This window comes from Narcine bancroftii, chromosome 5 (genome assembly GCF_036971445.1).
Source record: "Narcine bancroftii isolate sNarBan1 chromosome 5, sNarBan1.hap1, whole genome shotgun sequence".
NCBI lineage: Eukaryota > Metazoa > Chordata > Chondrichthyes > Torpediniformes > Narcinidae > Narcine > Narcine bancroftii.
Genome location: NC_091473.1, coordinates 108,502,783 through 108,528,025, shown reverse-complemented (window position 1 = coordinate 108,528,025; position 25,243 = coordinate 108,502,783). Strand labels below are relative to the sequence as shown.

Genomic DNA, 25,243 nt, shown 5'->3' with positions numbered 1-25,243 from the left:
GGTGGGCATCATTTTCCAGAAGTCATCAGCTACGTGTGAGTTATCTCACACCCAATATTTTGTGGGAGTTACCACATTGAGCGGTTGAGACAGGAGGAGGTGGTTGTAACCTCCTACCTGTTCTTTTTTTTTTAAAATTTTTGGATTGAGTGAAGTTTTTTTTAATATTATCTTTAATTTTTTTTTGTAGTTTTAGGAGGGGATAAGGGAAGGGGGCATTTTTCTTTTTTTTTTCTTTTTTTTTTCTTTTTTCTCTTTTCTTTTTTTTCTCCTTCTCTTTTTCTTTGTGTTATTATAAGTAATGTCTAAACTTAAGTTTGCCTCTCTTAATGTTCAGGGTTTAAATAATCCTATTAAGTGTAAGAAAGTACTTGCTTACTTAAAATTAAAGGTTGATGTGGCTTTTTTGCAGGAAACTCATTTAACAGTTAAGGAACATTTGAAACTTAAACGTGAATGGGTTGGACAAGTTTTCTATTCTTCATTTAATTCAAAGGCGAAAGGAGTGGCAATTCTGGTGCATAAGAATTTACCATTTCAGTTACAGAATGAAGAGAAAAATGGAGGAAGATTATTAAAACTGAATTGTACAATTCTTAATGAGGCTTGGACTCTGCTTGATGTTTATGTTCCAAATGTTGAAGATACAGCTTCTATTGTAGATGTGTCTTTATTACTTGGACAAACAAATTCCAATGTGATGATTGGGGGAGATTTAAATGTGGTATTGAAGCCTTTATTGGACAAGTATCCAAGAGTAATTAAGAAATCTAAGATGGCAGTACAAGTGACTAATATGATGAAAGACTTGAATTTAGTTGATATTTGGCGAAGACTTAATCCTACAGAGAAAGATTTTTCTTTTTCTTCTTCACGTCATAATTCCTTTTCAAGAATTGATTATTTCTTAATTTCAACACATTTGCAGGATAAGGTTATATCTGTGGATTATAAGGCAAGGTTGGTCTCAGATCATTCATTATTATTATTAGAATATCAGAGTTCACAAGATGTTCAGAGAACCCCAAGATGGAGATTTAACATTATGTTATTACAAAAACCAGAATTTATTAGTTATTTAAAAAAAACAAATTGAGGATTTTATTAGTAATAATGTTAACTCTGTTTCTAGTCATTTTGTTTTATAGGACGCAATAAAAGCTTTTTTACGAGGTCAAGTTATTAGCTATGCATCTAAAGTAAAGAAAGAGAATTAGAGAGATTGAAGATTTAGAGAAAAAGATAACTGTTAGTGAAAAAGAATTTCAAAAAAATGCTACTGAAATGCAAAAGAACCAGTTAACTAATTTAAAATTAAAGTATAATGAATTACAAACATATCGATTTGAATGTTTAATGAATCAAACTAAACACAAGTTTTATGAATAGGGTGAGAAAGCTCAAAGTTTTATCATGGCAGTTAAAAAAAGAACAATTATCTAGGATTATACCAGCAATTAGAAAAAAATCGGGTATTACTTTTAGACAAAAAGAAATTAATGAGGAATTTTGTAATTTTTATAAAAAATTATATACATCTGAGTGTAAAGATGTAAATGAAGATGCAATAGATTCTTTTTTGAAAAATATTAATTTGCCACAGTTGAATCAAGAACATAGAGAAGAGTTGGATAAATCTTTTACAGAGAATGAAATTGAAATGGCTATAAGAGATATGCCAAATGGAAAGGCACCCGGTGAAGACGGGTTCTCTATAGAATTTTATAAAACTTTTTATGTTGATATATCTTCTATTTATAAGAATGTAATACAGCAAATTTATAAAACATTTCAATTACCTGAATCTTGTTCTAATGCAATAATTACGGTTATACCAAAAAAAGATAAAGATCCTTTACAGGTTTCTTCTTATCGACCAATATCGTTGTTAAATGTAGATTATAAAATTGTAGCTAAAGTTATGGCTAATAGATTGGCTCAATATTTACCTAAAATAATACATAAAGATCAAACAGGATTTATAAAAAACAGATATGCGTCTGATAATATTTTGCGACTAATTACTTTGATAAATAAATTTAAATCTCAAATGAATTATCCAATAGTGGTCTCATTAGATGCAGAAAAGGCTTTTGATAGAGTGGAATCGAAGTTTTTATTTAAAGTACTTGAGAAATTTTGTTTTGGTTCTTCGTTTATTGGATTGATAAAGGCTTTATATAATAGTCCGAAGGCTAGAGTTGCTACTAATGGACAGATTTCAGAATCTTTTGATTTAACAAGGTCTACTAGACAAGGATGCAATATTTATTTCAATCAATTCCTTATTTTTTTTAAGTTTTTTTAAGGATTTATATAAAGCAGTTAGAGAATTTTTATGGAAGGGAAAATTTCCGAGGGTAGCAATGAAAAAGTTGATGTGGGACTTTCAATTTGGAGGTTTGAGATTACCTAATTTTCAATATTATTATGAGGCAGCTCAATTTAAATTTCTTAGTGCATTAATGAATATGGAGGATCCGCCCAGTTGGGCAAAGATAGAACTGGCAGTTATTTTAGAAAAATCTCCACATGAATTTTTGTTTCAATGGAATAAAAATTTGTTACGAACTTATGATGTACCAATATTGAAACATTTATTGAATCTATAGACGAGTAAACTTGATAAAATGGGGCTTAAAAATAAATGGTCTGGGCGATTGCCATTATATATTAATCAACTTGTTCCTTTTACGGTCTCCGATATCACTTTGAAACAATGGGAAAGGAATAAAAAACTTATCTGATTGTTTTTTTGAAGGACATTTCTGCTCTTTTGAGGAATTACAAAAGAAATTTGGTATTAGTGGAAATTCTGTATTTGTGTACTATCAGTTAAGATCATTTGTAAAACAGATATGTGGTCGGCAAATGACTTTATTGCCCAAAACTAGTTTTGAGAAATATGTACTTTCAATACCAGAAAAGAGGTATATATCTGATTTGTATTGTATTTTACAAGAAAATGAAAGTAAGAAAGATTGGGATAAAGATAAGTTGAAATGGGAAAAAGATTTAGGTTCTACAATAGCTGAAGAAGCTTGGATGGAAATTTGTCAAAACAGTATTCGGAAATTGATTAATGCTAGATTAGCGATGATTAATTATAATTTTATACATCAATTATATTTAACACCAGAAAAATTAAAATTTGGTCTTAGTAAGTCAGACTGTTGTTTTTGTTGTGATCAGACAGCTAGTACTTTTTTTTACATACTGTCTGGTCCTGTGACCGATTGCAACAGTTTTGGAAAGGTATTCAATCTATATTTAATAGATTATATAATATGTGTTGTATTAGATCCTGATATATTTTTATTAGGGAATATGCAATCATTAATTTATTTAGGATTAAATGATTATCAGATTTCTTTTATCTATTTAGCTTTAGCAGTGGCCAAGAAATGTATAGCGTCTACTTGGAAAGATAGAAATATACTATCTTTGGATAGGTGGTATTTAGAGATGAAGTCTTGTTTAATTATGGAAAGGATATCTTTTTCAATTCAAGATAAGATGTCTTTTTATAAGTTGAAGTGGACTCCATTTGTTAAGTATATGCAATTAAGTTTGATTTAAGTATCTTCCTAGATGTGATATTCTAGATCTGATAAATCTTTTTTTTTAAATTATTTTTATTTGTCATATTTTCTTTTTCTTTGTGTGTGTGTTTTTTAATACATAGTATTGTTAATTTTACTAATTCTTCACTCTTTATTTTGGGGGAGGGGAAGGGTGGGTTGTTTTTTTTATATATATATATATATAGATTTTTTTTAGTTCTTTTATATGTAGGAGGGTTAGGTTATTAATGTATTGTAATTATATTATTTTATTTTATATCTTTTCTTTAAATGTAATTTTTCTTTTTATTCCTGTGATAAAATCTTTAAATAAAGTTTTAAAAAAAAAGAAAAAGATGAGGATAGGAAATACTAAAAAATGATTAAAAAAATATTTTTTCCTCAAGTAAATTGAGTTTAAAAAAGGCAAGAGTAGATATAGGAGTATTAGAAAATGACAATGGTGAAATTGTAATGGGAGAGAAGATGCCAGAGGACCAGAATGAGTATTTTGCATCAGTCTTCACTGTGGAGGATTATTAATATACCAGACTTTCAAGGAAGGGAAGAGAGGCGAGTGCAGTCATAATCACCAGAGCAAAGGTGATTGCAAAACAAAGGTCTAATGGTAGAGAAGTCTCCCAGACCAGATGAAATGCACCCTCGAGTTCTCAAAGTAGCAACTATGAACATTGTGGAGTAGTACAGATCTTCCAAGAATCAAGATTCTGGCATGGTTTCAGAGAACTTTAAAATTGCAAAGGTCACTCTGTTATTTAAAAAGGGAGGACAGCAGCAGACAGGAAATTATTGATATCTTAGCTGAACATCAATGGTTGGGAAGTTGTTAGAGTCAACTGTCAAGGATGGTGCATAGTAAGATAGGTCAAAGTCAGCATGGTTTCCTCAAGGGAAAATCTTGTCTGAGAAACCTACTGCAACTTTTTGAGGAAATCACTTGCAGGCTAGACAAAGGACATGCTGTGGATGTTGTATATTGGGACTTCCGAAAGTCCTTTGTCAAGGTGCCACACGTGAGCCCATGGAATTATAGGAAGGATACTAGCATGGGTAGAGCATTGGCTGATCAGCAGCAAAAAGGGAATGAGCATAAAGAGATCCTATTCTGGTAGTCTATCAATTACCAGTGGTGTTCTCTAAGGGTCAGCATTGGGGCACTTCTTATTATGTTGTATGTTAATAATTTGGGTTGTGGAATAAATGGCTTTATGACTAAGTTTGCAGCTGATACAAAGGTAGATTGAGGGGCAGGTAGTGAGGAGGAAACTGAGAAGCTACAGAGAGAATGAGATTAGGAGAATGGGAAAAGAAGCAGCAAATTAAATACAATTTTCAAAAGTCATACACGTTGGTAAAAGGAATAAAAGGGCAGACTATTATTTGAATAGGGAGAAAATTCAAAATTTGGAGGTGCAAATGGATTTTGAAGACATTGAGCAGAATACCCTAAAGGTTAACCTCCAGGTTGATTCAATGGTGAAGAAGGTGAATGCAATGTTGCCATTCATATCTTGAGGAATAGAATGCAAGAGCAGGGATGTGAGGCTTTATAAAGGTACTGATGAGGCCTCACAGAGTACAGGTTACAGTTTTTGGGTGCCTTATTCAAGAAAGGATGTTCTACATTGGAGAGGATTCTGAGAGATTTACAATAATTCCTGAAATGAAGGGATTAGCATATGAAGAATGTTTGACAGCTCTTGGACTGTACTTCTTGGAGTTCAGAAAAATGAGGGGGGACCTCACAGAAGCATTTGAAATGTTAAAAGGCCTCGACAGAGCCCCTAGTAAGGGAGTCTAGGACAAGAGCACGCAACTTCAGGATTAACACAGATTAATTTCTTTAACAGCAGAGTGATGAACCTCTAGAATTTGATACCATGGGTGGATACAGAGGCCAGGTTGTTGGGTGTATTTAAGGCAGAGATTGGTAGGTATCTGCATAGTCAGGGTAGCAAACGTTATAAGACGGCACGGGGTGGGGTTGAGTGGGAGAAGGGATCAGCTCATGATGGAATGGCAGAGTGAACTCAACAGGCTGAATGGCCCACTTCTGCTCCTATATCTCTTATGGTCAAATACGAGGATTCTGGAGACAGTGATGAGAGATTTAATATGCCAAGCATAAGCTCATGCAAAGCACGAGCAGGATGCAGATAGCATTAACAAAGATATTGTTCAGTTCCTCCTCACTCAGTTTAACATACATACTGAGAATTCCAAAGAGGACTCAGCCAGATTACAAACTAAATGGATGCAGTTATTTCAAATTTCAGTATGCAATGTCAGTGAAATAAAATTACCATCTTTACACATTTCCCATCATTTCAGTAAAGCTGTGTCTCAGTTAGGCAAGCATAAGGCAAATCAAAGAACTACAGGTAGGGACCATTTTCAAATTCACTGGGTGTTTTTAAATACTTTGTCATTTTTAAAAAAAAATAGCTTATTGAGTCATACAACATGGAAACAGGCCCTTTGGCCCAATTCATCCATGCTAATTAAAATGTCCAACTCACACTCATCCCATCTCCCTGCATTTGGTCATATCCATCTTAACCCATTCATGCATCTGTCCAATTTTTTTTCCAGGAACTATTCCATACATCCACCACCCTTTTTAGAAAATATACCCCTCAGGTTCCTGTTAAATGTCTTGTCCCTTCACCTTCAATCTACATCCTCTCATTACTCTGGATAAAAGACTCTCAATCTAGTCCTCTCATGATTTTATATACCTCCAAGAGATCACCCCTCATTCTCTTGTGCTCCTAAGAATAAAGTTCGAGCTTGCTCAACCTCTCCTCAGAGTTCAGGCCTGCAAGTCTTGGCAACATCCTCGCAATTATCTCTGTACCCTCTCCAGCTTGACAACATCTTTCCTATTTTGTGGTGGCCATAACTAAACACAATGCTCCAAATGGGCCCTCACCACTGTTTTGTACAACTGCAACAGGTCCTCCCAACTTCTATTCTTAATACTCTGACTGATGAAGACCAATGTGCCAAAAGCCTTTTTGAGCACCCTATCCAACTGTTACACACTTTCAAGGTACTATTGTGTACCTGTGCTCCTAGATCCCTCTGCTCTACAATGCTGCCCTGATCCCTATCATTCACTGTGGACATCCTACCAATGTTAGGCCTCCCAGAATGCAACAGCTCACATTTCTCTGCATTAAATTCCATCAAACATTCCTCTGCCCATCTTCCCAACCAATCAAGATCCTGCTGCAATCTTTGCCAAGTGAATTCACAATCTACAATATCAGACACTTGATAGTTATCCACAAACATGTTTATCCTGCCATGTACGTTTTCATCTACATCATTGTAAACAAAACCTTCCATCAATACCTTTTTTTTCTCCCCACAATGAAGCTAAATTTTCTGTCCATTCTACTATCTCACCTTGGATTTCATGTGATCTAATTTTCAAGAACAGCCATGTGGAATGTTATCAATTACCTTGTTAAAATCCATATATACATCTCTACCTTTCCCCCTCAACTTTCTTGGTCACATCTTCAAAATAAAACCTCAGATTTGAGAGGCAGGACCTCCCAGTTACAAACCATGCTCACTATCCCTAATCTGCCTTGTCCCTCCAGTCTTCTGACACTTCCCCTGTAAAATGATGGCCCATAAATCTTAGCCAAGGCACCTGCAATTTCCTCTCAGGCTTCCCAGTGTCCTTGGACATATCTGATCAAGTCCATGATATTTGTCTTCCTTCATATACATCAGGACCTTTAGCATCTCAACTATAATTCTAACTAACCTCAAGACACTACCATTGACTGCCCCGTCACCAAGTCCTTGTGTCTTTCTCAGCAGTTTTTTAAAAAAGTACTTGTTGAGGACCTTGCCCATCTCCTGTGCCATATTGATTCCATGAGAGCCCTTTTTTTTCTAGTTACACTTTATCCCTTATAATTTTAAATTAGATGCCCAGTACAGTAACAGGATCTTCCAGCCCATGAACCAGTGCTGCCCAAATACACCAACCAACCTGAACATTTAAGGTTGGGAGGAAACTGGAGCACCTGAGGAAAACCCATGCAGACACAGAACTCCTTAAAGACAGCACCAGATTCTAACCTGGGTCGCTGGCATTATAATAGTGTCGCACTACACTAACCATACTACCTTTATGTACATAAAATCTGATGTTGGATTTTGTCAAGCAAAAAGCACATTTCATTATTTTTGGGTGTGCAATACATTTTCTATGTAGTCCTAGTCCATCTACAAATTACTTTGGTAGCTTGTACTATTCATGGTAAAAAGACCAAATGAGATGGAATAAATTAATTGAGTCACCAGGTAATCCATAAATTTGCATCTCTTTGTTTGGAAAAAAGATTATTCAAACTAAACACAAATCAACCTACTTTAGCACATGAAATTATTAAAATGCATTCAAAAGTTAATAAAAACAATTTCTTCAAATTCTTTACATGCCGATGATAAAGTCCCGTGCATTGATCACCATTTTTTTTGTCATGGCCCTAAGTGAGCCATATTTGCTTGTCAACCTCCTGATAAAACACTTTTGGGACATTGCAATAAATTGAAGGCACTTTATTAATTTAAAAAAAGGGACCAATTTATTTTTTCTAGCCAATTGTTTAAAAAAAAATCTGATACAAGAATCAGAGTATGGATAGGTCCTCCAGCTCAACTCATCCATGCCTATCAGGTATGCATCACAGTCAAGTCTTCTTTGCCTGTATTTGGTACATGTATTTCCCAGCCTTTCCTATCCACAAATCTGTCTAAATGTCTTCTAAATATCAAAATTGTGCCCATTTCTACTGTGTCCTCTGAATGTTCTTTCCAAACAGGGATCATTATCAGAGTGGAAAAAGTTGACCCTCAGGTCGCGCAAATCTCTCCCCTTAAACCTATCCCCTCCAATTTTGAAAAAAAAGATTGTTAATATTCACTTAATACAGGTCTCTCATGATTTTATAAACTTCTGTAAAATCACCCATCATTATGATTATTGATTGATTAAATTGGCACCAATTAGTGTCCCTATTGAGTTTTGTACAAGGGAAGATTAAGAAACTGAAAATAAAAATATAGATGGCAATATATTTCCAAGCATGACACCAACATTGTGTTCTTATAAATAAAGGAAACTAACCTTTAAATTTCCTTCTCCAGAAAGAAACTCAGAGTAGCCAGCATCCGTAGCAAGTAACCCCATAAATTGCATTGTTGGCCGATGCTTAACAAATGCCTGAGCAGCCTTATCTGTGATGTGCTTCCTGCCCGATATATCCAGAGATCGGAGGTTAGGTAGTATGCCAGACAGTTGCAGTAAACGAAGTGCAATATCAGAGGTAAACTGCTTATCATCAGAGATGTCCAGGTGCTGCAGGAGCTCTAGTTCCTTAATGATTTCTAAAATTTGTGTAGTTGTCATTTTTAGGCATTTGAGGTGATGCATGGTCAAAGATTTAAGTCTGTCTTTGCAGGTCAGAAGTGGTGTGATGTCAGTAACTGAAGTGTTTGAAATATCTAAACTTTCCAATTTTGGAAGAGAAGTGACATCTCTAAGATCGTCATTGTAAAAGAGAACATTGGTAACACTTAAAACACGCAGGCCAGTCAGCTGGCTGAAACATCGCTCATAAGGGTCTTCGAGAGACAGTGTTAATGAATTCAGCAAAAGACACTGCAAGTACTGTTGATTCCATTTGTTTGTGACGAGTGCATTTACTATATCCGTTATTGTGATGTCTGCATTCACACCAGAAGCATCCAGATCTATGAGCTTGTGGTGGCAGAATGCTTTCCTGAATGCAACTGCTGACAGTTTAGCATTTCGAATACAAGCACGCTTCAAGCGCAGCAGATCATTCCTGCGGAAAATTCCCACTGTCTTTTCGTTAAGTACACCTGTTTCAAAAGAATAAGAGGAATAAAGTGTGGATTGTGATCTGATGCAGCTTTATTAATTTTGTTGCTATTATGTCATTATTAAAGAAAGAATAAGCGCAAACAATACAAACTTGCGTTTCTTGACCTATACAAATTTAAATTGTTTTCAATGCTTGAAGCAAGAGATGTCAGGGTAAACAATTCAAAGTGGTAATTCATCAGTGCATTAAGAAACTTTTATAACAATAGAAAGTCTTCTATCTAAAGTAGCATAAATTATCATAAAATGGTATGATTGCAATAGCCACATTTTAAGTGGCAAATGTATCATAAAGCATTTAAATTATTCTCAAAAAAAAGCATGCAAATATCTTGCAAGCTTGCAGGAGTGAAGTCCTACCTCTGCATTAAAGTTCTTTCCCTTGGTTTCAATCTCTTTGTGGTCTCTCTCTTAAATACCAGTACCTCCAATCTCATCCAGCCCCGTAACGGATATCATCATCTCTCCAACTTGGACCTCTTGCTCATCCTCAATCTCAGTGTTGGTATTTGTACCTTTAACTGCCTGAACTCTAGAATTCCTCAATTAAATTGCTCTGGTCTCCAATCCTCCTGAAACCCTCTGACAAAGCAACAGGTCAATATTGACCCTGAATATTTCTTTCTGTAACTAGTCATTATTATTTTATTCATGGTTCGTTTAGGAGATACTAGATAAAGTAAGCGATACTGCAGCATTTGTATCACATTTATCTTTAATAAAGTAAATCTGCACTCTGACCAATGGGCAGCATTTGTTTTAAAAATGCAATGGTAAAAAGTGAATCTGAACTCCATGGAAACTGTTATTAACCAAATCTTAAACAAAAAAATTATCTAGGAACTACTTCACCATAATATGCTGACATGCACCTTTCACATGCAACTATTGTAACACATGTATCTTAAATAAAACTTTATCAAGTCCTTACAAAAAAAAACCCAATATTGCAGACAATATCCATATCAATAATTGACAGTAATGTTACATTCTAATTTTGAGCAATAATTTAAACAAGGTAGAACTGAGATATTTTCTCCAGGGTATCACTATTCCTAATGAAATACAGTAGGGTAGATAATAGCTAAAAATAAACTTCCATAAACTATTTCTCTTGCCACAAGAAAATGCAAGACTACAATATCCATTTTGATTAACTTCTCACTCTCACTATTTTTTCTCTGAGGGGAAAACAGTCAAATAAACAGGGATGCAACAGAACATAAAATCAAAACAAAATAATGCACTGAAATTAAAAACAGTGGATAAAGTCAACAGCTAGAAGTTAATTAATAAGTTAATGCACTGCAATGACCTTTATAACTCAGCTCACCTGAGCTCCAGGCTGGTTTGCTAACAAAAGGGAAAAATAAATCAATTACCACCAAATGTTTAAGAGGATCACTAATCATTTATTTGAGAGGATAGGGCAAAGATAGAGAAGGAACTCTTAAGGTCATTCCTCGATGCAAATGTCTTTTTTCACCCTCCTAGCATTTCAGACTTTACAATATTCCATGGGGAAAGGTTTGAAAGATCATACTCAACCCTTTGAACACTTAAAATCAAAAGAGAGAGGTCATTATTTATGATGGAACTTTGTGGAGGTCAAAAATAGAAAGGGCAAAATATAACTTTCAAACTCAGACGTAATATGAACAAAATCTACAACTATTTGGGGCTTCCATAATTAGAAGTGAAAATCTTACCATTCAGGGACATTTTCTGCAGCAAACGATCTGCCAGTTCTTGTGGAAACACCACAGCTTCCTTGAGACAAAATGAGCCATCTGTCCTTTCCCAACAAAACCTACTCAAATTCACCCTCAAATAGTCTAAGCAGAGATCGGTTAATGAAAGGGGAGAAAAATCTTCCTGTTGGTACAAAAAAAAGATGGCACAAAATATCTGAATACAATTATAAATATATCTAATTATACACACACACACACCACACACACACCACACACACACCACACACACACCACACACACACACCACACACACACCACACACACACCACACACACACCACACACACACCACACACACACCACACACACACCACACAAATCTCACATTATAGAGGGGGGTTACACTCCAAAAAAAGTCCACGTCACAATTTTCTGTAACAATGCCGCATACAAGATAAATTGAAAAAAATAACTGTTGCGTTTATTTATTTACTTTTTTTTCTACACACAAATGCCAAGAATGAATTTTATTCTGCATTTCAAATATTTGAGCAGTGATTTGTGAATTCTATAAGGAAGATTTCTGATACCCAAATGGCTACAGTATACGAGATGGATTATCAAGAACCTTGAGAAACAAAAAAATTTGCTTTAATATTTACAATAGCTTATTAAAGCTCTGCAAAACAAATGTGCACTGCCAAAAGTAATAATTAAGTTTGATATGTATAAAAAAGGAATGTGATTTTGGCAAGGCAAAAATAATCAAATACCAATTTTGAATAGCCAGTAAACTCAACCATTGGACTCACAAACTACAGAATCAGAATTTATTGTCATTAACAGGTCATGAAATTCGTTGTTTTGCAAACATTCATTTAATCCACTTTACAAAAAAATCAAAATAGTGCATGTAAAGTCAAAGTAAGGCAGTGTCCTTGGTTCATTGATCATTCAAGAATCTGATGGCAGTGGGGAAGAAGCTGTCTGTGTGCCGCTGAGTGCTCATCTTTAGGCTCCTGTACCTCTTTCCCGCCCCCCCCCCCTCCAATGGTAGCAGAGGGAAGAGGGCATGGCTTGGGTGGTGGGGGTCCTTAAGAGACTGCTTTCTTAAGACACCACCTCTTGTAGATATCCTCGAAGCAGTGGTCTGGTGCCTGTAAGGTCACCGGCCAAGTTAACAACCTTCTGGAGTTTTTTGTGTCCTGAGCATGGGCACCTCCATACTAGACAGTGATGCAACCAGCTTGAATGCTCTCCACAGTACACCTGTACAAGTTTGAGAATCTTAGGTGACATAGTGAATCTCTTTCACCTCACAAAGTATAGCCGCTGCCAAGCTTTCTTCAAGATTGCATCAATATGGAGGCTCCAAGACAGATCCTCAGAAATGATGACAATCAAGAATTTGTTCTTGACCATCTCCACTACTGAGCCCTCGATGAGGACCAGATCCTGTTCTCCTGAAGTTCACAATCATCTCCTTGGATTTGCTAATGTTGAGTGCAAGGTTGTTGGTGTGATACCACTCAACAAGGGGATCCATTTCCCTCCTGTACACTTCCTCATTGCACTTCTACCGACAACCGTGGTGTCATCGGCAAATTTATAGATAGCATTGAAATTGTGCCTGGTCACACAGTAATGGGTGTATAGGGAGTAGAGGAGTAGGCCAAACATGCATCTTTGAGCTGCACCTGTGTTGATAGTCAGTGAGGAGGAGATGTTGTTTCCAATTCGTACCAATTATGGTCTTCCAATGAGAAAGTCGAGAATCCAATTGAACAGAAGGGTGCAGAGGGCCAGGGTTTGGAGATTCTTGACTAGCAATGAGGGAATAATGGTGTTGAACGTTGAGCTGTAGTTTATGAAGAGCAGCCATATGTATGAATTGCTGTTTTCGAGGTGATCCAGAGCTGAGTGGAGACCCAGTGATATTGTGTCTGCTGTGGAGCAATTGTGATGATAAGCAATCTACAGCACTGAACTTGCTGCCTGCGGCAAGCCATCCGCAGTCACCACTGATGCCTGCAACAAATCTACACTTGCATTTTGTGAATCCTCTTTTATCAACTTTCCTCAAATGTAGCAAAATTGGGTGCAATGCAACATCATGTTATTGAGGGGGTGCAGGGAAATGGGGAAAGATTGATAAAACTGAATATTTTAATTTATCTCATTTAAATGCATAGAAAGTGGAAATTATCTTACACCATGTTCTCTTGCAACCATTATTCTCCATTTTTTTTAAATGAAGTCAGTGTTTCTATGTCCAAGGCAACTCCAGCCCAACTCAAGCAAACAGCAGCCTCAAGCAACCAGCAAAAAAAACCAGAATAGGTTAAAAAAAATACAAAAGTTTAAAATTGGATCCACCTCATGGTCAGTTTGCCAATCCACCAAAAACAATCTCAAGTAAATGCAAATTTCACTTATCCACCATCTACCAAACCCCATAGGTGCTGGATGCCTGGGGTTTTAATGTATTGGTAAATGGTCACAAGTTCACACTTAGAAACTGGACAGCAAAATCATAAAAACATATGCTAGTTAACGATTCCAAGATTTGTTTGGGAATCTCAAACTTGGCAAGAGCTCCACACAAGACTGCCAATATTTTCTGCATGATCCAGACCATTGTTTAAAGTGCACTCAGTAACCCCAAGCAAGGTTCATATGCCGAAAATATTCCTTATTTTATTTAAAATGATCCTTACTAATGATTCATTTTCATTCGTTACAGAAATGTACTATTTTGCTAATATTAAGCAAAACATTGCGCACACTCAGCATAATTCTGAGACAACCATCTTCGGCACCTTCAGCAATTATTGTGTCCTCTACCCTTCCCTGTGCCCTCATCCCTAAACGTGGGAGTGTACTGGGTCTATGCCAGAGGCACGCCTTCCTTACCTATTAAAATACAGGAGAAACACTTGACACATTCAAAACAACCAAACTGCTTTACTTTCCTCAAAAAGTACAGAATGTCTTGAAAATGGCCAAAAAGCAAGAATCTATTTAAAATAGGGCAAAGTGGAAGACACAAGGGCAGCCTCTAGGGTTAATTTGATTATTTAAAAGCATGTTGACAATGGGAATCTCTGCATATTAAAAAAAAAGAAATAGCTGAGTTTCGTTTATATAACTGGGCTAATAAGCTCAGAAACAGTCGTCAGCTGAAGTGTTCTCTTGGTCAGGAGCCTGGAAGGCTACACCTTAACATGGTGCACTAAGAGATATGGCAACAAAGGACTCCAAGACAGAGGAGAACATTTACAAATACCACATGTTGGAAGATGATAGAGACTTGTTTCAAGCAAAGCAGGTGACCAAGTTAATTTATTAATAGACTACAAGATGGAAAAGAACAGAAACTCCTGGAGGAGCATGGTAATTGGGAATAATGTGCCTGTCCTTGATTTACTCACCATGATAACCAAGCCCTTAGCTGAACAAATGTAATAATTAGACACAAGACGATCAATGGCAAAGATCTACATGGCACATGATAATCATACAGGTAAGGTAATATCAGAAGCAATTGATCAGGTGCTTTCTCATCTTGTTCTGGTTAAGCACTTCCAGAACTTGTGATTTCTACCATCAAGGAGGACCAGAGCAGCAGGATCATGGAACACTATCTGACTTGGAAATGCCTTCATTAAGATATGCAAATTTGGGATATCCCTCACCAAAACCAAGGAGCTTACTGTTGATCCAGGAAGGGAAAAACAGGTAAACAATTAAATGATCATTGGGGAGAAAAAAAAATCAGTGATGGATAAGGTGAACAAATTTAAGTTCTTGCGAGTCACCATCTTGGAGGATCTTTCTTGGATACAACATACTAATAGTATTGTGAAGACAGCATCTCAGCACCACTTCTTCCTCAAGTTTGTGGAGATTTGGTATTACATCAGAAACCATGGCAAATGTCTTCAGATGTGTTGTAAAAAGTGTGCTGAATGGCTGCATCATGGCCAGGAATGGGGGCACCAATATCCCTGAGTATAAAGCCCTGCAAAAGCTAGTGAACATCATAGGCAAAAACCCTTCCCACCATCAAGAACATCTACAGGGAATGCTGCCATCAAAGAGCAACAGCAACATCAAGGATCAGCATCACCCCACGCTCGGTTCTCACAGCTACCGTCATTGCAAGAAAGGTGGATGAGCTTCTTCTTTCTTTGGCTTGGCTTCGCGGATGAAGATTTATGGAGGGGCAATGTCCACGTCAGATGTAGGCTCGTTTGTGGCTGACAAGTCCGATGCGGGACAGGCAGACACGGTTGCAGCGGTTGCAAGGGAAAATTGGTTGGTTGGGGTTGGGTGTTGGGTTTTTCCTCCTTTGTCTTTTGTCAGTGAGGTGGGCTCTGCGGTCTTCTTCAAAGGAGGTTGCTGCCCGCCGAACTGTGAGGCGCCAAGATGCACGGTTTGAGGCGATATCAGCCCACTGGCGGTGGTCAATGTGGCAGGCACCAAGAGATTTCTTTAGGCAGTCCTTGTACCTCTTCTTTGGTGCACCTCTGTCACGGTGGCCAGTGGAGAGCTCGCCATATAACACGATCTTGGGAAGGCGATGGTCTTCCATTCTGGAGACATGACCTACCGAGCGCAGTTTGATCTTCAGCAGCGTGGATTCGATGCTGTCGGCCTCTGCCATCTCGAGTACTTTGATGTTAGGGATGAAATCGCTCCAATGAATGTTGAGGATGGAGCGGAGACAACAGTGGTGGAAGCGTTCTAGGAGCCGTAGATGATGCCAGTAGAGGACCCATGATTCGGAGCCAAACAGGAGTGTGGGTATGACAACGGCTCTGTATATGCTAATCTTTGAGGTTTTTCAGTTGGTTGTTTTTCCAGACTCTTTTGTGTAGTCTTCCAAAGGCGCTATTTGCCTTGGTGAGTCTGTTGTCTATCTCGTTGTCGATCCTTGCATCCGATGAAATGGTGCAGCCGAGATAGGTAAACTGGTTGACCGTTTTGAGTTTTGTGTGCCCAATGGAGATGTGGGGGAGCTGGCTGATGGAGGACCTCAGTTTTCTTCAGGCTGACTTCCAGGCCAAACATTTAGAGCATGGATTAACACATGGAAGTGCGATATTACTATTAGTTTTTGGTTAATAATGGAGAAGGATAGGGTTGGGCCTGTTAAGATTTTTGATTGGAATAAGGCTAATTCCAAGGACATGCGAAAGGATTTAGAGGGTGTCGATTGGGATAATTTATTTTCAGGGAAGGATGTAACCAATAAATGGAGGACATTCAAAGGGGAAATTTTGAGAGTAGCATCAGTACGTCCCTGTGAGGATTAAAGGAAAGTTTAGAAAATACAGGGAGCCTTGGTTTTCAAAGGATATTGGGAATTTGGTTCCGAGGAAGAGGGTTGTGTACAACAGGTATGGACAGCAGGGAACAGATGAGGTGCTTGAGGAATATAAGGAGTGCAAAAAAATCTTTAAAGAAATTAAAAAGGCTAAAAGGAGATACAAGGATGTTTTGGCAAGCAAGGCTAAAAAATCCAAAGGATTTCTTCAGGTACATTAAAAGTAAAAAGAATAGTGAGGGATAAAATTGGGCCCCTTGAGGATCAGGCAGTTAGACTATGTGAAGTCAGAAGAGATAATGAAGAGAAAAAAAAAAATCATTTAAATTTGCCCTAAGGAAAGGTATATTGAGCCAGGTGAAGTGAGGAAATTGGTAGTGAGGTCATGGATAATATACAGATTAATGAGGAAGTAGTATTGGCTATTTGTAAAGAGAAAAAAAGTGGATGAATCTCCGGGTCCTGACAAAATATTCTCTTGGACCCTGAGTGAGGTTGGTGTACAAATAATGGGGGCTCTGAAAGAAACGGGGGAGGTGCCGGAGGATTGGTGGGAAGCTCATATTGTTGTTGTTTAAAAAAGGCTACAAAAGTAACCTGGTATTTATAGGCCTGTAAGTCTGACATCAATGGTGGGTAAATTAATGGAGAGTGTTCTTAGAGATGGTATATACAATTATCTGGTGTGACAGAATAGAGATACATTTTTTGGAGATAAATTGGGGCAGGTTTGTTAGTGTAGGTTACATGAAAACACTTTAAAACCAATCTTATTTAAAATGCTGGAGCTCTGCTAATGCTAGATAGGTTGGGGCCTCAGCTTTGGAGAGTGCCCAAGAACTTCACTAATGGATTGTTGTTTACAAAAAGGCAACAGATGAAAGAGCTTGTCGGAGCCGCATTCTGTCTGGAATGGAACTTGCTGTTCTAAGAGGGTCATGTGGTTTTGCAAGCAGAGAGAGTCAGAGGAGGAGGGGGAGGGATCATTTCTACAGTGTTGCAATCAGCAACAGCAGCTGGGACTGGAACAGGACAAGCTTGTGGAAAACCCCATTTGGAGATGGGTTGTGAGTTCTTAGTTCAGCCTGGTCAAAGCCCTTGTGGCTCATGCAAGAGGAGAGGACTGGCTGTCTAACGTTCCACTTGAAATAAGAGAAACAAGAAGGAACTCTGTGGTAACCTGAAAGAAAGAATTTATCATCTGGAGAACCCTGAGGAGGCAAGTTTCAGCAAGACATTGAAGTGGCTGGGTTTCCAGCATATAACAAGTATCTCTCTGAAAACCAACAAGAGCCTTCCTGAGTGGTAACCATTTACCTTTCAAGCACCAAAGCCTGGTGAACTTCATAAATGTTAAATTCTGTGCACAGTATAAGAATTGCCTGCAACCAGTGAACTTAGAGGAATGAGATTGGACTGTGAATCAAAGAACTTTTCTGAACTTACACACACACACACATTACATACACGTGCGCTTAGAATTAGAAGGGGGTTAAGTTAGGTTAGTTAAGTCAAACGTGATAAGTTAAAGTGTAATTCTGTTTTCATGTTTAAAGATAATTAAAAGCAATTTTTGTTTAAGTAACCATTTGTCTTGGTGACTATCTATTGCTGCTGGGTTTTGGGGTCCTCTGGGCTCCTAACACTGGAAAGACAGGGATCGATTAGGAGTAGTCAACACAGTTTTGTGTGTGGTAGATCATGTTTAACAAATCTTAGTTTTTTTTTAGGTTACTCAGAGGGTTGATGAGGGAAGGATGTGGATCTTGTCTACGTGGGCTTTAATAAGGCCTTTGACAAGGTTCTGCATAAGAGGTTAGTTAGGGTTTCAAGCATTAGGTATTAATGTTGAAGTAGTGAAATGGATTCAACAATGGTTGGATAGGAGATGCCAGAGAGTAGTGGTGCCAGAGAGTAGCTGGTGTCCAGTGGAGTGCCTCAGAGATCAGTAATGGGTTCGTTGTTGTTAGTCATATATATTAATGATCTAGATCACACATGTCAAACTCTGGCCCGCGGGCCAAATTTGGCCCGCGATATAATTATATTTGGCTCGCAAGATCATTTCAAAAATGTATTAGAGGTGGCCCGCCCTGCAGCGAGAGCCGATGCTGTTTTTTGGTAATGTCACCCCCACCATCCTCCCCCTTCATTGCACATCCTTCCCCATTGTAACACGAGAAATTGTAACACTAGAAGTCTGTCGATGTCATCAGCCGGCAAGCCAGTTGGAAGGTTCCCCGCACAACCAGTCACTTCTCCCACCTGTCGAGCGGTGCGGCGGATGGGCGAGCGCCTGTGATTTCCTGTCGGCGCAACGGGGATGGCAGGCTGCGCACGGCCCCCAGGCAGCGCGAGCCCCGCGCGACTGGCACCAGACGGCCCTTCCACAGCGCGAGCGCACTTCTCCCGGTCACCACGGCCTTCAGCGCTTGCACCCGCGCAGACCCCAGGGACGGCTGGTTTGGCCCTGCACGTGAAGAGAGAGATGGTGGCTGTCCGCAACGGCTGATCGGCAGCGCACTGGGCCTGAGTGGGTGGGTAAGCAGGGGTGGGCAGAGGGTGTAGGTGAGGAGTAATGGGCAGGGAAAGTTATGGTGGTGCGAGGGGCAGTTAGAGGGAGGGATGAGTAGAAGGAGGGGTGGATAGGGAAGAGGTAAAAAGGGAGGGGCAGGCCGAGTAGGGGAGGGGTGATTAGAGGGTGAGAGACGAGTAGAGGGAGGAACAGGTTGAGGGGAGAGGCAGTAGAGGGGCGTGTATAGGGTGGGTAGAGGCAGAGCGAGTGGAGTGAGGGGTGAGTAGAGGTTGGGTAAAGGACTGGTCAGGTAGAGGGATGGTGGGTCGAGGGTGAATAGAGGCCTAGAGCCTGAGGAGTGAGCAGGAAATGCTGAGTCCTGATGCAGGCCAAAATGGACACAGCCTGTGAATGCTGACTACATCTCCACAGGGACCAAATAGGTTTCCCTCAGGTCAAGCAAAGGGTGAACTTGAGCTACCTACTCCTGACCTGTAACATTATCCTCCTAAAGTTATATCCTAAAGTTTAACATTACATATGTTGAAAGAAGAGAAAACATGCAGATGTTGTTGAAAATTTTCAATAAATATTTAGCTCGGCCCTCGACTTAGTCCAAGTTTTTAATTTTGGCCCTCCGTGAATTTGAGTTTGACACCCCTGATCTAGATGATACGAAGATTGGTGGTGTTGTGTACAGTGAAGGTTATTGAAGCTTGCAGTGGGATGTAGGGCATTTAGAAGAGTGGGCTGAAAGATGGCAGATGGATTTTAATACTGATGAATGTGAGGTGCCTCACTTTAGTAGGACTATTCAGCAAAGGTCATACACATTAAATGGTAGACAATTCAGGAGTGCAGTAGAACAAAGGGATTTACGAATTCTGGGTTGTGAGGAAAGCATTTGTTTTGTTGGCCTTCATGAATCAGAGTACTGAATATACAAGTTGGGATGTCATGTTGAAGATATTCAAGGCATTGGTGAGGCCAAATTTGGAATATTGTGTGCAGTTTTGTTTGCCTAATTATAGGTAGGATATAAACAGAATAGAGAGAATGCAGAGAAGATTTACAAGAATGTTGCCTGGGTTTCAGTTACAGGGAAAGGTCGTGCAGTCTGAGACTTTATTCCCTGGCGTGTAGAAGATTGAGAGGCGATTTCATAGAGGTATTTAAAATTATGAAGAGAACAGAGGGAGTCAATGTGGACAGGCTTTTTCCATTGAGAGTGGAGGAGATTCAAACAAGAGGACATGGATTGAGATTGAAGGGGGAAGTATAGGGGAAACATGAGGGGGAATTTCTTCACAGAGGGTGGTGGGAGTGTGAAATGAGCTTCTGGCTGAAATATTAGATGTGGGTTCGATTTTAATATTTAAGGAAAAGTCAGATAGGTTTATGGACAAGAGAGGTGCGGAGGCTTATGGGCCAGGTGTGGGTCAATGGGATTAGGTGGGAGAAGGTGTTTGGCCAAACTGGCCTGTTTCTGTGCTGTAATTTTTATATAGTTATCAGGAAAGAGGTATAAGTGTCACAAGACTTGCACCACCAGGTTCAGGAACAGGTTCACTATCAGATGCCTCAACAACAAACTTAATCAGGGTCTCATTTAAGGGCTCTTTCTTTTGAACTTCATTGACTTTTTTTCTCTCTGTATTGCAGTCAGTTTGTTTACATTTCCTTATTTGTTTACATGTATACATTAAGCACAGTTTTTTGTGTGTTAGCAATAAGTGGTAATTCTGCCTCACCCACAGGAAAAAGAATCTCAGGGCTGTAATGCGATGTCATGAACATACTCTGTCAGTAAATTTGAAATCTGATCAACAGCATTGTGAAAGTAACTTCACCAGAAGAAACATGGCAGTTCAAGTTGGGGAACCACCAATACCCTCTCAAGGACAATTAGGAATGGCCAAAAACAACAAAAAAAATCAATGGCTTTGACAATCACATGTACAACCCCCGCCCCCTACCAATAAAAAAGTTTTTTCTAATTAATATCAAACTATTAAAAAAAAATAATTGAAATAAATTATTATAACTTTCACTTTAACTCATCCCAGTTTATTTTGCCACACCTTCACCAATGTATACCCTAACCCTAATGTTCACAAAATTGAAAAACAATCATGAAAATAAAAATTAAACTTGAATTCTAAAACATTATTTATCAATTAAAATGAAAAAAGAAACATTCAAATAAAAAGTTAAACCAATCGAATGGTGTTATCACATTGACTTTGCAGTTTCAGAAGTTTTTCCCTGTCAAACAATCATGCACCTCAATAAAAGATTAAAAATATTCAACAAACAGCTCTCCATTCACACTGTTAAGGTTAAGCGACACTTTGCTCTTTTATGAATACAACCAATCCTTGTTGCCATTGGACATTTTAAACTATACCAACTTTGGCAGTTAATTTGAGCTAGGCAGGATGTCACAAACCTCTGCACCAAAGAGAATATAAGTAGAGTCGTGAAACCCAAAGAAACCTCTCTCTCAAAAAAAATGGAGGTCGACTTATACCCTGGATATACTTTTTAGATCTTAAATTCAGTTCAAAATCTAATCCAGGGTATAAGCCAACCCTTGAAAAACAAAAAACACAACTGCAACAGATTTTCATTTTTTTTTATTGAAAAAACAACACAATTAGCACCCTTCAAAATCGCTCTCAATGTCTGAAAACAATACATTTAGAACCTTTCAAAATCATTCTTGCTATCGTCTGAAGCAAAGGTGGCAAGAAGCACATATGGGCCCCAGTCTTTATCTGATGAGGTGGTTTCAGCTTCATTGTCAGTGTCCCACAATAAATCATCTTCCATGCCATCAATTGCACAAGAGATACCTTTTAAAATAATTTTTAATCACAGACTAACTTTGCCCATGCCTTGAGCACAAAGTTACACAGCATATCAAGTGATGCAGCATACATTGGCTTTTGTATATAACTTTTCTGCACTCGACATCCATGTATTCTATTCCTCGTGCACATGGTCTTTGAATAGCTTGTTCAAGCAGACATTGAGAGGATAACTGCCATGCAAGTATTATGTAATGCTAATCTACTTTGTGACTACGAAACATATCCCAGACCAGCAAACTCCATTCTTTGCATAATCCACCTGTTCCACACATTGTCTATCCATAGTTTTATACTATTTTCATCCAAACATTCTTTTTCATGAAAATGTACAATACCTGCAAGGAATTTCATTTTCAGTTTAATTTTGTGTTTGAAGATTACCATGGGTCTTAACTTTGTCCCATTGGTCTCGGACGGTAAACCTGGTCCTTTCGTGACTTGTACTTCTGGTTTGCACAGTTTTAACATCTTTCCATTCCACTGTTCTATAGCCATTGCTAGTGAAAACTTGCAACTTTATGATAAAGATCTTTTGGTAATTTCTGTGCAACTTTTGTTTTTTTTTGGCGTAACACCAGATTTTTCCTGTTCATGAAACAATTATACCAGCCAATCATCACTCAAAATCATCACTGATGTCTGGGTGTGACTTGCCCCACTGCAGTGCAAATGCTATTTTATTTCAGTTGACTATGTAGCATTCTTGCCTCTGTTCATGTACCCATTCTGCAAAGTGATTTTCCAACTCTGGCCAACGATTGATTCCTTTTCTCAGAGAACACTGCCTTTTTAGTATGTTTCTTAAAGTCTCTTCTTTCTTCCTCCAATCACTAACCAATGTCTCACTGATCAAATTTTCTTGCAGCAGCGCAGTTGTTGGTTTTCTTGGCCATTCTATCACTTTCAACTTCATATTTTCATCATATGGTGCATTGTGTTGATGGGCCCTCCATCACCTCCAGCCAATGCCCAGCAGATCAATCTGCGCAATCTATGGGGGTCGACGTATACACCGATCAATGACCCATCTCAGGCATCGCAAGCTTTGGTGGGGGGGGGGGGGGCAATGGGGCACCTCATGCAGCCAGAAAATTGAGGTTGACTTGTATGCCAGATATACCATAAAACCCTTAAAATAAGGCTGAAAAAGGGGGTTCACTTATACGATGGTTGACTTATACGCCAAAATGTACAGTATATATTTTTGAAAACTATAAATTTCAATCTCCAGACAAAAAGATCGTGATCATGTTTTACAATTGTAAAGTGTGCTACCTTTTAATACCTCCCCCACCAAACAAGCCAAAAATATTGCCATAAATATTGGCAACAAATGCAAATCACAATGCCAGCAGGGCATCCCTATCGCTTCAAATCTTTTTACATCTTTCCTGCTTGTGACTGAAATTAAATAAAAACACTATTGTTGGTCATTCACAAACAATACAATCATGGAGCATTATGGAATATCATCTGTTCGACTGGATGGTTCTGTCTCCGTCAAGAAGCTCAACACCAAACACAAAGCAATGGCAATTTATCCAAAAGTTCCGTTCATCTCCAATGACATACATTTGTGGTGTAAAATCTACAAAAAGCACACCAGGTATTTATCTTAGCTTCTCTGACACCACTTCCAAAACCCAGGACCTCTATCACCTTGAAGAGCAAAGATAGTAAGTACACAAGAAAACAGTTGCCCTCCAAATCACAAACTGACCAACTTCAAATACATCACTATTCCTTCTCTAATGGGTCCAATTCCCAGAATTTCTGATAAAATATTTATGGGAATGCCTTCACCAGAAAGGCTGTCACAGTTTAAAGAAGGTTGTTAAGGCATAGATAAGGTGGACAGACAGCACCTTTTTTCCCAGGGCAGGAGTAGCAAACATCAGGGGGAATCTCTACAAAGTGAAGGGAGAAAAACTTAGGGGAGACATTAGGGGCAAGTTTTTTTTTAAAAAAACATATAGAGTTGTGGGTGCCTGGAATGTCTTTGCCAGGGATGGTAGGGGCAATTAAGAGAGTCTTAGACAGAAAGAAAAATAGAAGGTTACGAGTTTTATACATAAAAGAAAAACAGAGGGTTGAGGTAGTACTTTTTTTGGAAAGAATATATAGGTCGGCACAACATCAAGAGCCGAAAACCCTGTACTGTGCTGTAACATTCTATGTTCTATTGCCAATGTCACTTCACTCTAAGAAAGAGAGATGCAAAAGAGAGAAAAATTATAGACCAGTTAGCAAGATTCTAGAGTCCATTATTAAATGTTTTAAATGAGACATTGAGCATGGTAACCTTCTGGCCCATGAGCCCATGCTGCCTGAATATACCAATCAACTACAACCCCGTACATTTGAAAGGTGGGAGAAAACCAGCACATCCAGTTAAAAACTACACAGACACGGAGAGAACACAAACTCTTTACTGACGGCACTGGATTCGAATCCAAGTCGTTGTCACTGTAATAGTGTTACTCTAACCACTATACTAACCATGGGGACTAAGTATGAGGTTTTGGAGTATTTGAATGCACAAGATAAAATAGCCCAAAGTCAGCATTGTTTCCTTCAGCGAAGATCTTGCATTACAAATCTGTTTGAGGAAGCTATGAGCAGGACAGACAAAGGAGAGCCAATGGATGTGGTTTTCTTAGATTTCCAAAGGGGCACACATGAGGCAGCTAAACAAAATAGGGGGCCCATGGTTTTACAGAAAAGGTACTGGCGTAGATAGATTGGCTGACTGGTAGAAGGCATTGGGGCCTTTTCTGGCTGGTTGCCAGTGACAGGTGATGTCCTAAAGGGGGGGGGGGGGGGTCAGTGCTGGGTCTGCTACTTTTCATCTGTAAATGATTTAGATGACAGAATTGGTGATTGTGTTGGTCGTTTGCTGATGATACACAGATAAATGGAGGGACAGGTAGTGTTCAGCAAGTAGGGAGTCTACAGTGGGACTTGGGTAGGTTGGAAAAATGGCAAAGAAGTGGCAGATGGAATACAGCATAGGGAAGTGCATTGTCCTACAATTTGGTACAAGGAATAAAGTAGACTATTTGCTAAATGGAGAGAGAATTCAGAGGTCCAAAGGGACTTGGGAGTCTTAATGCAAGGTTTCCTAAACGTTAATTTGCAGGTTGTAAGGAAGGCAAATGCAATGTTAGCATTCATTTCGGGACAACTAGAATATAAAGACTGAGCTTCACAAGGCATTGATCAGACCACATTCTAAGGAAGGATGTGCTGGCACTGGAGAGGGTCCAGAGATGGAATATGAAAATAATCCCAGGGATGAGAGGGTTAACATGAATATC

General features: G+C 38.6%; 1 protein-coding gene across 5 annotated transcripts in view; it reads right to left on the bottom strand.

Moving 5' to 3' along the window:
* Positions 1-25,243, bottom strand: part of zyg11 (zyg-11 family member, cell cycle regulator) — a 132,844-nt gene that overhangs the window by 73,570 nt on the left and 34,031 nt on the right. For all 5 annotated transcript variants that reach the window (XR_011357860.1, XM_069938702.1, XM_069938701.1 and 2 more), the window contains exons 4-5: positions 11,226-11,391; positions 8,737-9,494 (exon numbers count right to left, since the gene is read on the bottom strand). Coding sequence is in view for 4 of the 5 variants with exons in the window: in XM_069938702.1 (XP_069794803.1) it covers positions 8,737-9,494; positions 11,226-11,391 (924 nt within the window). In the remaining variant the exon portion in view is untranslated. The remainder of the gene's footprint in view (positions 1-8,736; positions 9,495-11,225; positions 11,392-25,243) is intronic.